This window comes from Accipiter gentilis, chromosome 10, assembly GCF_929443795.1.
Source record: "Accipiter gentilis chromosome 10, bAccGen1.1, whole genome shotgun sequence".
Lineage (NCBI taxonomy): Eukaryota > Metazoa > Chordata > Aves > Accipitriformes > Accipitridae > Astur > Astur gentilis.
The window spans coordinates 4985691-4999714 of NC_064889.1; the positions used below are offsets into that span (position 1 = coordinate 4985691).

Consider the following 14024-nt stretch of genomic DNA (forward strand, 5'->3'; position numbering starts at 1 on the left):
ATTGTGCAAGAGCTGACAGCTAGTATTAGAACATCAATAAGATTAATTCAGTTGTAGATGTGATATATTTGGTGAAACTCACAAAGAAAATAGTTTTGTTATGAATGAAGATACTAAAAATGAAAAAGCATGAAGTTATTTCTAAGATTGTATGACAGCTTCATTTCATCTCAGCTTTTGGGGTTTTCTTCATTTGGGTGTTTATTAGTCTCCAGCTGAAAAGGACGTAGATTTCTCTTAAAGCAAAAATCTATTGATTTTGAAACAGTGGTCAACTTTTCTTTTGTCCCGTCTCTTATAAATACATTCATTCATGTAGATGGCAAAACTCTTTCAGCAGGGTGGGCTTCAGACTAAGTGTCATCTTTCCTTCATTATATTTCTGAAACTTGGAATGCTATCACTGTCCCACACCGTTTCACATCTTTCACAGCACAGTAACAATGTTCTGTCTACATTTTCTCTCTCTGGTGTGTCTTCTTCCATCAGACTTACAGCTTTACGTTCTTTTTACATTGCTATTTCTAAGCTATTGATTTCCAGTCCCCTCCCTTAATATTCATATTACTTTCAGTTCAGCAAGATGTAAACAATATATGCAGCTTGGTTTCATTGACTTAACTGGACTCAATTAGTATGTTTGAAGGTATGACTAACTGTTTTGCGGAATCAAAACCTGTGTGACACAAAGGGCTTTTGACATAAAGGCCATCACTGAAAAGGGGCCTGCTGAAAGCCATAGGACATTATGATTTCATTAGACTGAGGAGTTTCTGCAAGGACCTTGTAGGCGTTTGTTCCCACCTGTAGCTCCTAGATTATTTATTCATTTTTATGCCCCTCTGCTTTCCCTTTTTTCTTTGCCTTTCTTGTCTATCCTAGTTTGCTTTGAGAAGTACAGATAACATCAGTAATCCTTACAGGTTGTTTCCTTTGAACCATTGTCCTATCTCTTGTCTGTATCTCCTGTCATTTAAATACCATGGTTTAAAGGCACTTTTAGAGTATAAAGTTTCTAATAAGTGAAAAGTACTTCTAAAAAACATATGAAATAGATAATTTGGCAGGGGTTTGGTTAATTTCTCTAAGGTGCATGCTAGAATTTTATGTATTCCAAAGCAGGATGGAGGAATATTAATGAACCTTTGTTTGCATATGTGAAAAATGTGCATTTTTTTATCAGGGAGGAAGACTGACTCTGTTGTCATGATATAAATGAAACAAAGAATTTCTTAGAGGTATATTTAGATAAAATGAAAATACAGTCCCATGATGGAGCAAAGAGATTGTTGTTGCCTGAAGACTGACAGCTTTAAAATGTGAGGATTTATAGAAAGACATGGTTGGTTGAGCCCACCCACATTCCTTTTTAAAAAAACCAACAGGTAGTTGGTGACTAAAGCTTACTCTATAGTGTGGGTTGTCAGATTGGCTGGGGTTGCGGTGCAAGCCTTTTCTGGCATAGGTCTGTCTAGATTGTAGCAGGGTCTGATTTACAGTGTGCATAATTGTGCTGGCAAGTTCCCCTGGTACAGACACTACTCCACTGGCAGGATTGTGCTTTTGCCAGGATGTGGTGAGAGGCTGCCTGAGAAAGCAGAGTTGTGCTGGTACAAGTTCTGTTCCAGCCATGTAAGCTTTATAGCTAGCACAACACACAAGCAAAGTTGATGTTCGTATAAGTTTGAATTTCTAAAAGCTTTTTAGGGGCGAGAGGTTGTTTTTCTTTAAGAAATCGAGCTGTTTTCTCAAAGTTGTGTGTTACTTCCATTATTTCTTTCAGAGGAAATTACTGAGGGAAATAGATGTGGGAATGTTTTCATGCCTGGCCTTTGCTCTTTTTCTTCTGTATTTACAAGGAGCTTTCTTGTCTAGAGACATGGTGATGCCTGGACTTTGCTAATTACAATTGTTTTAATTCACTGAATTTTAATTTTCATTAAGAATAAATTATATATAACTTTGTGCTTGAGATCGCTCCAACCAATGTGCAGAACCTTGCAGTTGGCCTTCTTGAACTTAATGAGGTTTGCACAGGCCCACCTCTCAAGCCTGTCGAGGTCCCTCTGGATGGCATCCCTTCCCTCCTGTGTATCAACTGCACCACACAACTTGGTGTCATCAGTGAACTTGCTGAGGGTGCACTCAATCCCACTGTCCATGTCACCGACAAAGATGTTAAACAGCGGCGGTCCCATTACTGACCCCTGAGGAATGCCACTCGTCACTGGTCTGCACTCGGACAGTGAGCTGTTGATCACAACTCTTTGAGTGCAACCATCCAGACAATTCCTTATCCACCGAGTGGTCCATCCATCCAGTCCATGTCTCTCCAATTTAGAGACAAGGACGTTGTGCAGGACGGTGTGAAATGCTTTGCACAAGTCCAGGTAGATGACATCAGTTGCTCTTCCCTAATCCACCAACGCTGTAACCCCGTCGTAGAAGGCCACCAAATTTGTCAGGCAGGATTCACCCTTAGTGAAGCCATGCAGGCTGTTGCCAATCACCTCCTTATTTTCCATGTGTCTCAGCAGAGTTTCCAGGAGGATCTGCTCCATGATCTTGCTAGCCACAGAGGTGAGACTGACTGGCCTGTAGTTCCCTGGGTCTTCCTTTTTTCCCTTTTTAAAAATGGGTGTTATGTTTCCCCTTTTCCAGTCAGTGGGAACTTCCCCGGACTGCCATGACTTCTCAAATATGATGGATAGTGGCTTAGCCACTTCATCTGCCAGTTCCCTCAGGACCCGCAGATGCACCTCATCAGGTCCTGTGGACTTACGTACCTTCAGGTTCGCTAGATGGTCTCGAACCTGATCTTCCACTATGACGGGCAGTTCTTCATTCTCCCAGTCCCTGTCGTTGCCTTCTGCATCTTGGGCAGTGTGGCTGGAGCACTTGCCGGGGAAGACTGAGGCAAAACAGTCATTGAGTACCTCACCCTTCTGCGTGTCCCAGGTAACCAGGTCTCCCGTTTCCTTCTGGAGAGGACCCCCATTTTCCCTAGTTTTCCTTTTATCACCGACATACTTGTAGAAGCTTTTCTTGTTGCCCTTGACATTCCTGGCCAGATTCAGTTCTATCATGGCTTTGGCTTTCCTAACCTCATCCCTGGCTGCTCAGACAATTTCTCTATATACCTCCCTGACTACCTGTCCTTGTTTCCACCCTCTGCAGACTTCCCTTTTGTGTTTGAGTTTGTCCAGGAGCTCCTTGTTCCTCCATGCAGGCCTCCTGGCGTTTTTCCCTGACTTCCTCTTTGTTAGGATGCATCCCTCCTGAGCTTGGAGGAGGTGATCCTTGAATATTAACCAGCTTTCTCAGGCCCCTCTTCCCTCCAGGGCTTTATCCCATGGTACTCTACCAAGCGGATGCCTGAAGAGGCCAAAGTCTTCTCTCCTGAAGTCCAGGGTATTGTGTTGACAACTGTGGTTTTAGCCATCTTTATTTATTTTGAGGTTCACTCTAAGTAATGAAAGTCCTTAGCATTCAGTGTTAAGCTCTCTTGTGTTTGACTATTCAAGGCTCTGGACTAAGGCTTTCACGTTATTCTGATTATTTTTTTCAACTATGAACTCTGTGTGCCTAACGTTTGCAGCCTTGGTCTTATTCTGGTGTATGTTTGCACTCCAGTCTCTTTTGAACATTTGAATGATTAGTTATGACCATTACAGTACAAGGAGATGATCTTGACTCAGCTCTGGTTGTATACAATATGTAAGTAATTTCTGGGTAAAACAGTGGTGCATATGGCTTGGTCATATATTGAACAATATTCCTGTTTCTTTTATCCACAGAGGTACAGAATATAGACTTCATTGTAAATTCTTTTTTTTATTATTTTTTGTGTGTGTGTGTGTCTATAGTTTTCCAGCAGTAGCCCATTTTTCTTCTCTTGCTCAGTGGAAGCAATGTGTAAATCACTTGCAGAAAAGAGCTCCCTATCCCAATAAAGCCTCAGGTTCCAGTTGAGTTTGCTTTACTCAATTTTTTTTTTTATTTTTTTTTCCTGAGGAAGGGAGGATTTTTTTAGAGAGGGGCTGTGTGTTGCTGGAGGAATGGAATTAGGCCAAGCATCTGTGGTCCATTTTTGTTCATGGATGTTTCATACCTGTTGGATACCTGTGGTTCTTTCAGCACAGGAACTGGCTTTGTAATTCTGCTGTGAATACATTTGTCCTAGAAGAAGCTGTCATGAACAATCATGTAATTATAAAGTTTAATCCATGATGCAGTTTGCTGAAGGTCTCTCGGTACTCTATACATCAATTCTAGTTTTTTGTACTTTGTGCAGCAGTAGCTTCTAACCTTTAATATATTATAAAGTGTTGTTTTTCTTGGCAAAAATGTACATGATTAATTGTTTATTGGCTGTGTTTTTAATTGTGATAGATCACTGCCAACAGCTGCACCCTTCCTCCTTTTGGCTTAGATATCTTGAATGTTCACAGCCACTAAGAAAAACTACTGCTGGCAGGGGCAACTGCACTCTCATTTCCCTCTTTCTCTTGCTTGCCCTTGCAGCCACATGATAATGTCAGTGCTGTCCAACTTTCTTTCCTAATCTGCAGAGTGATGCTTTCCATGTCCAGTATGCAGAATTCTCATTCTTGCGGAAGAAACAGCTTTACTTTGCCTTCTGTTCCCACATTTTGGAATGACAAGTGGGAAAGGGAATGATACTAAAAACCCCAAGAAATATCTGAACCTACTATTAAGAATATTATTTGCTATTTATCTTAGTGTCAGGCTGTCGTATCATTGAATTTATGGACAAGCAAGGTGACTAAAAGTGCAGTTGGTATTAGCAGTAAAAATAGTATTTAGTTTGGACATGCTAAAATGCAGTATTAGTCCCTCATTTAAAAAAAATTAATCTTAATTAAATAGAAGTAGTGAGGGAAAAACTACTTCTACAATGAAAGGTCAGTCTTCAGTTTTAAACAAATAATAAAAGGTTTTTAATGCTCTACATTCATCTTCTAAAGTACATTCTAGCACAGAAATGTGAATAATTAAAATCTTGATTTTGAGAAAATAATATTTGAATATCCATTACTTTATTTTTATAACCTCTTTCTTCACATAAGAAGCACTCATAATAACTCTTATTAATGGTAACAGGTAAATACCTTCCTTATTTTGAATCTTCACCATATTTTGGAGTGGATCATCACTTGTGGTATTATAACCATATTTGATCACAAAAATTTGATGTCTTTATGATTAAGCGTTAATGACCATTTGTTTCAAGCTGTGATTGGTTATAATGTTGAATATTGAGTTATGCATTTGACTCAGTCTGCTTCAGCATCTGTTTTCCATATTAAATATTGTCCTAGGCTACGAGGAAAAAAATAAAATACTGAGGAGTTTTGTTGAAACATGTAAAAATCATGAACAAATACTTCTGTGGTAAGATGATTTAGAATTGAACCTTAAAAACCTCTTCAAAATTTGGCAAATACATTCTTTAAGCGATTATATACAAGTAAGAAACCGTTATTCCTGACATTGGTAATAAATACCGAAAACATTTTAAAATTATTTTCTGCAGTTACAGGATACTGTTTATTTTGAAACAGGTAAAGATGTTAATCCAAAAGATAGATGTAAGCTTCAGAATAGTTGCCTATTGATTTGCTAGAATATATTCCTTATGTACCTTACGTTTATACTAAATACTCAGATTGCTGTTGATAATTTTTTTTATTAAAATTGTAAATGAATAACAGCAATTATGATGTGATATAAGTTACTACAAGTATGTCTTTATAATCTTCCTCATGTTTATTATTTTAATGCTGATACAGGAGGGCAAGTAAAAACAAGTGTTTGGAAGTTCTGAAGATTGAATTTAGACAAATAGCTAGAGTCAGTTATTTTTCAAGTTGCCTTGGTCTGCAGAATTGGGTTAGAAGACTTATAAGAATGCCTTTTCTTTCCAAACTTGGGGATTCAAGGTTGGAAAGAATACAACAATAATAGGAATAACCAGTCTTACGGTATTCTGGCACTTCTGCTTCAGTTCTGGCCAGAATCCAAAAATACAGAAAGGAATGAAAATGAAAAATAATAGAGAAAAAAAACGTATAAACTTTTCAGATTCCAAGAAGGTCATTTTGGCTCAGTTTTGTGGGTGAAAGTCCAATAGCCGGAAGGGTTTTCCACTTACATGAATTGGTTAGTTTATACATAATGGAAACACAGCTAATTAAGCACTGTGTCACACTCTGTATAAAACAGACTATACATTGGAAAGGTCAGGCCTTCACTTGCCTTTTGCTTAGACAGTAGGATTTCACTCCAGTGCTGCTTTGTGGTAGCACAGGACCCTCCAGAGCTTATAGGAACGGCAGAAAATACTTGATATACTAGGTGATGATCCTGGCCACTCCTGCCAGCGACTGACTGGCTTCAGACCGGAGGATTTTCAGAGCTTTCCTTCCCAGGCTGTTACCACTACATATTAGGAGGAATATTGTGCTTCACGAGAGCCAGCAAGGAGCAACGTGCACGCAAGAGAACAGAGGATCTTAAGTTATGACTGCCCTACAGCAACAAATGCCAGGCTGTGATTTTCTTCTCAGTTTGAGCAAATACAGATGCTTTACTGCAATATTGTCCTACCTGTGCAATCTTGCCCCAGCAGAATTTATAAAAAGGCAATGCTTACTTAAAAAGAGAGGAAAGGGAAATAAGTATTTGTGTTAAGCTCACTCCTAATTTTAGAATGAGGAAATTTAGTTAGGAAGAATTCTGTTTGGCACACTTTACATCACGATTTAATAATGTTACTATAAATATTTGCTGAGTAGTGAAATGAATAGTAGCTAATATGTAATACAGAGAGCCAAAAGTGTCACAGTCAAAGAGATTGGGTAAGAAAATAATTTTGCCATTGTGTTCTGGTTTGATAAATACTTGCATATCCAACGTTTCATCTGTCAAGCTCAGATACGTTGATGATGTTGGTGTGATCAGGACATTAAGTGAGGAGAGCTAGTCAAGAGTATTGGTCTTGTGAATGGGTATTGTGTGAAGAGGGTGTCCATTAGGAAATTTATTCTCCAGCTGTTGTATTTTCTAGAGATTACCAAGGTTCAGAATCCCATTTATGGTATGGTTTTCCTCCTCCAAACTCAAGTGGACTGTACTCAACTGTATAGTATTTTGTAGTATTTGCTACACTTTTGAGGGAAAAATTTTGCAATTATGTTTGTTCTGGAGTCTGAAAGTTTTACTTTATTTCAGAGAGTATTGATAGTAATGCTGTAATCCTTGTAATATAAACATGTCATATAAGAAAAGGGGTGTAATCCATTGTATGGAGAAAAACTTGGTTATAAGTACATAGTCAACTAAAATTATCAACTTCAAAATATAAAATGAAGTGGGTGGTTTTTCTGTTTCAGGCAGTTGAATGGGACTAGGCAATAACCAACAAGAATGTGACTTCATGGGTGACCTTATTAGTTTTAGCTATAATGGTTTTGGCAACTTGATTCCTCATGTAGTTTGTAGATGAGGCTCGTGTTGCATTTGGAAAGTTTCAGGATTCTCAGTGACTAAAAGAACAGTTGAGGATGGAGGGAGGAGAGAAGAAAAGCAAAGACATTTTTTGTAAATAATCTAATTTCTATCTTGTCTGCTTTGTGGTGACTGCAGTTTTACATGTGCATTTAATGTTAGTTTTTATCACCTTGCTTGTAACTAGAAGTATTGAAACTTTTACAGGAAATTTATTTTGATTGTTTTAAAAATTACTTTAGTGTTATTTAAAAATTATTAGAGGTCTGTATAGCTATGTCAGATAACCAACGTGTCTATACAGGATGCCGTCAAATATCAAATTTTATATATTTACCAGGTTACTTTTATGTCTCATAAGCTTTTTCAGCTAGAGACAGTCTCCCTCTGAGAAACAGGTGCAGTATGCCTTGTGATTTTTAAAAATAACCTTTAGTTTTGGTGAATGCATGTAAATAACACTGGAGAGAAATAGGAGGAGTATTTCTACTCTAATGCATATGCATCACTGATCCGTCACCATATGAGTACATATAGAGGAATATATACAGATGATCATGAGGAAATATATCAGCATTCAATTCTTGTTTCCATATTTTGCAGCTGTGCATCACAATATATTACAGACTAACTGCTTTTTGTGGCACAGATTCTGCCGCCTTCATGAAAGTTGATACCTTATTTTGTGACATAGTTGATCTCAGCTGTGCAACTTAGAGCATGAGTTATCAAGTATGAAAAAAGATGGCAGAAATCTGATATGTAATGACCATCATAGCTGGTTCTTTTTTAACCCTGAGATAAAAAGTAATCTGTTAGGACAAAACCAGCGAAATTACTAAGTTATACATAAATCTTTAAAACAACGTTTTAGAGAAATTGTGCGGCTAAACCTGACGTTGCTGGTGTAGAAACTGAAACAGCAATGAACATTTTTGGTAGGTGTGAGCACAGTTCTTAATAACAGAAGCTTTCATTAGAAAAGAGCCTTTACTTAATAATGCTTTGCATTTATAATGGCCTAAATTCTCCAAAGATGTGGTGGTTCACTAATATCTGAGAGTTTGGGGTCAGAATGTCCTCAACATAGCGCAGAATCAGGCCAGTAATGTTCCTTCACGTTGTCATGAAAACAAACCCAGAATGCCTTTATGGAGGGGGTAAATTAGTCTCAGAAATTCCTTGTGCATTTAGCATTTACTTATATAAAAATAATAATTAAAAAAAGTAAAAGGCTTTCAGGAGGAAGTGACTAGATTACCCAGTCATTCTGCATTACCTTTCTTAGAAATAAAAACCCTTTGAAATTGAATAGTTTCCTTATTGCTTAAATAAAAGCATTCAGAGGATGGCAAAAGTTTGCTTTCTAAACACTGCACTGGCTTCCCTCGCTTTCATACAGTTATGGGAGTTACTTTTATGGTATGTTAACCTGCCCAACTAATGGTTGCGCGGGTAAAATTACTCATTAATTTAGTTAAAGGATTGGACATACTGTACTTCAGTGCAACTCAGTGGATTCAAAAACCTTTATTTTTTGAGATAACGGGTAGGAGCTTAATAAAACATGGGAATAAATATTTTTACACTGCTCTGAAGCATAATACAGCAGCAGCTATCTTCAGATGTGAGTTGTCATTCAACACCAAGCTATTAGTTATACTTGTTTCACACCTGAATGATGTAGATCTGCCTACCGTGATAATCCTGCGCTTTGATCTGTACCTTCAAAAAGTGATTGTTTTTGTGACACGAGGTATTACTACTCTAGTCTTACTTTAATGAGCTGTATGTGTGAAGTCTGATATTAATCCAAACTGCCACATGTGAAAGCTGAGAACTCTGAGAAACATCGTTCACGAAGGTGCTTGAGTTCATATGAACAAAATGGTTCGTAGCCGTCCTGTGTGCTATTGACAGCAAGACCTTTTTTAGCCCTCACAGGCTGATAAATGAATGTGCTTGTTGAACCCTGTAGTTCTCTTTGAGTCATCTGCTAAGCCACAGGTAAGATTAGGAAAAAGAGATGAGTGTCTGCTAAGGGGATACGAGGCTTTGTCTCTCTCCTGTCTGCCTAGCAGGAGTCGTGATACCGTGTTTGCAGTGGCCGTCGTGCAGCAGGAAGGCAGCGGGCTGACTGTATCTGGCTGGAGATGTTCTGCCCCTTTGGTAAGGTGGTGTCCATTTCAAAGTGCAGCATTAACTTCGTTTTGCTCTGCTGTCACTTTGAAGGATATAGTCAGTAGTTTGGAGATCTGATGAACCAAAAAACCAGTTTCACTGTTGAACAAAGATACAGAACTATAGTAATAGTTCTTGTTAGTTTTGTGTATTACCAGTGCTTCATCTCACTCGTGAGACAAGAGGTAAACTAATGGTAGATTACAGTGCTAGGGTGTACTAGTTCAGTTTAGAAAGCAGGGATGTACATATCAAATCCCACTGAAATAATTATTTTTTTTTAATAACTGAGCATCCACAAAATGTGATAGGTTGATTACCCTGAAGCTTGATAGCAAAGCAGGAGTAGTGTCATAGTCTGTTCTGAGGAAGTCCTTTCTTTTCTTAACACTGAAAAACTCAAACCCATCAGTTTCGTGTGACGTTTCATTCAGCCTTATGACTAGGTTTCTGTTTATTAAAAGCAAGTTTAAGGGAAAAGCTATTTTTTAAGTGGATGTTGAGGGATACATCTCTCTGAGGAGACAAAAATGAACTGGGTGTCATAACCGGCGCTGGGATGGTTTATGTTCTGTGCTACTGCAGATTGGTTAAGAACTAACTCATCAAAAAATGGAATATTTTGCTAGTCTTGTACTACTGAATCATACTAAAGGGGACAGCCTTTTGAGATACCTTAAGTTTTCTTTTAAGCTCTTCTTGTTAAAATTAAATGGATAATATTAAGGGCAGGGGGGAAATACTTACAAAAGCTGTTAAAGTTGTGTTACATATGGTTGTGGCAATACCCATGGTTTAAACAACTTGGACAATACATCAAGGAAAAAATGTTCAGGTGTACTGGGAGTTACGCAGGGTAGGCGGTGTAGCAAAGTTAGTGTTACTTTTACAATTTGCTTTAGATTATTATGCTTGATTTCTTATGTCTAATATTAATTCAGTATTCATTTTGCATTCATATGATTTAAGATAGAAATTTCAATTACTATTTTGACCAAATATATATTGCTAGGTTATATCAGGCAGCAGTGCTTTACAAAAACTAAATGGTCTTTTTCCAGGAAATTTCACAGTGATTTATTTTGTTTTCAACAGGCATAAGATTTTCCTGAATCAGTGAAAGAAAATATAGGTTGTTTTCTGGAAAATACTATCTATAAATTTTTTAACGCTTCACCTTTTACTTTGAATTTTGAGGATACTTACCAAGGAAGGAATAACCACATCTGATTGTGGCACTAAGCATTTCCAAAGATAAATTATCCTAACAAGCAATGGTGATCTATACTTAATAATGTATTCTGTAAGAATACAAATGTAAGCCTCAGTACATTAAAAATGGGATAAATATATTCTAATAAATGGCATTGAACTGGTTGTTTGTTGTTATTTGTAAAAATGAACAATTGGTTGCTGTAGCCCAGTAGTACAAGCAGTCATAACGCAGTATGGACATACGGTGTCCACTTGTTGCATCGAGGTATTTGTGTGAGAGATTTCGATAGTGAGAATGTGTCTGTTAGTCTTTTATTATTGTAGAAGGACATTGCAGTATCATGCAGAACATCAGGTTACACATTTTTTTAACCAAAGTAGACTAATTGTGGGCATTGTAGTGGTTTAAGCGGGTCACTTTTAAAGTTGTGTTGATTAAACTTGTTTAAGTTTCTTGCACTGACAAGGGTCTGAAGTACATTGATAGTTCAAAAGAGGTTAAATTCAGTAATGCACATTTAAATTGAAAAGTAAGTTTAGAAGGGACATTCGGGTAGAAATCCTTCTTGGTTGTTGAAATCTAACTTTCTGCATAGAGTACTTTGAGTAAATTTCTAACTTGAACTCAGGAAAAATAAGCTAGTCAACAGTTTGGCAGCTGGGGGGGGTTGGGAGGGTTTGTTTGGTTCCATTTTTCTGGTGGTGGGGGGGTTGTTTGCATGTATATAGTTTCTGGATAGTCTGTTGGTCATGGGAATTGTTACAAGCACCTACATGTCCATTCATGGATAGCATAGGTCAATCAAAATTGAGAACAGCTTTAGAGGAATAGCTTTGGTTATTCATCTCTAAATGATAAATATTTATTTTAAATGTAGACCTTGAACTGTATTGTAGTAGTCTATACTTTCACTGAAAGTACCTCTGAGGAAACAGGAAATTTTTTGTAACATTTAAAAAAAAAAATCTTTGAAAGCATTTATTTAAAATCACGTTGTAATCACATTACCTTTTTTTGCATGCCATTATATAAAAACTGTACTATTTCGTAAAGTGTTTAATCTATGAGCAACTGAGTTTTTACCAGTATTTTACTTAAGTGCACATTTGTTAATGTGAGAGGAGAAGTAATATTCCCATCAATAAATGGTAGCACTTTAAGTAGTGAATAGATTCAATGTATTTTAACAAAAGTTAGGACAAGTCTAGATTTTCATGAAGAGTTAAATTCATAAACCAGAATTAGTTCATTTAATATAATGAGTTGTATTGGTAGGGCAGGGTATTGGTTTCATATGGCTGTAAAAGGCAGCTTGGAGAAGAGAGAGGATGTCAGCTTGGAATTCATACTTGTTAAGTAACAGTTTCTTGAAAATTAGGGACAACATTTATTCTCCTTTACTTCTCAATAATTATTCTCCCTTATTACAAAATACCCATCATGTGTTCTCTCCAGTGTGAAATAATCTCTTTTCCAAAATTTATTTTAAATTTTTTTCTTAATTTTATTAACCTTTTGGTAAATATTTACCACTGTTGTCTACTGGAAAGATAATCTATAATCTCCACCGCATGCTGTAAGATTAAGTATTATTTCAATATTTTCTGCAGGAGCACCTGTCATTAAAGAAGTACATTGTGGATATCGTGATTGAGAGTTCTGTTCCTGTGGAACCATTAAAAGATGGAGAGGAGAAACAAAAAACTAAAAAGAAAGCCAAAAAGCTAAAGGCACGGATGAACTCCAGGTAGTACAAATTTCTTCTTAATTATTTTCTTTAAGTTTTGTTCTAAAGTTTACCTTTTGTCCTTTAATATGAGCGCAGTGGAAGGCTGAAAAAAAATTTTAAATTATTTGCTTTGGGAGTGTCTTGAAAATAATACTGATGAGCCTAATTTATGGCCACTTTCTCTGATTGAGAAAGAAAACTGAGTATCGATCTGGAGCCCTTGGTTTCACCTGTTAAGAGCTTTTCTCATAATTGGATGCCAGTGCCCTGCCAAAACTGTAGCCTCTTCTAGCATACAATAGCATGTTTAAATTTGTGTAAACCATGCCTATTTTTCTTTCTAGCTATTGATTTTTAAATGAAGTATCAAAGAAAATCAATAGTAATCAACAAATAGAAGTCAGCCTGCTGTAGTGTCAAATCCCATGACTAAATTTAATCATTTTTTGTTGCCTGTCACAACAAAAAGAAAGTTAAAAATATCTTTAAATGGAAAGTGAGTTGTCAGACCTGCAATTTGTTATTAGTCTAAAAAGTGACATCTGCAAATCAGTGTGATATGCAGGACATCATTATATCATGAACTGGCAGTGTCAGTCTTTATAGCTGAATAGTCCCCAGCTAAGGTTAATACTTAACTGAAGATTGTAACATATCTTTGCATTTATCTCTAAAAATACTTCTCAGAAGGTTACGTATTTTCTCTGTCTTGTTTTTAAGCAAGAAGTTTTACGAATTATAGGAAAACACCTGAATGGATTTTTAGAGCTACAGTAAAAATGAGGTGGTGTATTAACTCATTAGTGCTAATAATGGCACATTAGTCTTCAAAAACACAATACTTTTACAATGTATTACTGTTTCTGATTGTTGTCTTCTTTGGATGAGCAAATCCACTATGTGAATACCACACTGGAACACACTGTTGAAACTGGATAACGTATTCTTCCAGGTTTCTGATTGCTCAAGGTGCAATTATTCATGTTACCTGTTGATCTAATGCAGTTATTGGGTCCAATTTTGATTCTTTCTCAAGAGCTGCTTCTATTGAATTTAGTCAAAGATTTGTCAGACCTAGGAATACAGGCTCTAATAATAATTTGTTATTGGCACTGATATCTGAAAAACTTTTTCAGAACATTTCGAATTCTTACATGTCAGACTGCTGGGTGAGTCAGCATATTCATCATCAAAAATTATAATTAAAACAGTAATAAAGGGGCATCATTTTACAAAGGTGATATACCGTTGAAAAATACAGTGAAAGTTTAAAAAACTAAGAGGAGTTATATTCGCAGACATGAAATTAATGTTCATTACGCTTGGTTTTGGTTCTAAAGGGTGACTAAACTTTTCAATGGGATACTG

The 14024-nt window shown here is 36.8% G+C and overlaps 1 protein-coding gene across 5 annotated transcripts in view; it reads left to right on the forward strand.

Annotated features, from left to right (window-relative positions):
• The window catches only part of SCAPER (S-phase cyclin A associated protein in the ER), a 170501-nt gene that overhangs the window by 65727 nt on the left and 90750 nt on the right, over positions 1-14024 (forward strand). For all 5 annotated transcript variants that reach the window (XM_049811461.1, XM_049811460.1, XM_049811457.1 and 2 more), the window contains one exon: positions 12538-12674. In XM_049811461.1, the coding sequence (XP_049667418.1) occupies positions 12538-12674 (137 nt within the window). The remainder of the gene's footprint in view (positions 1-12537; positions 12675-14024) is intronic.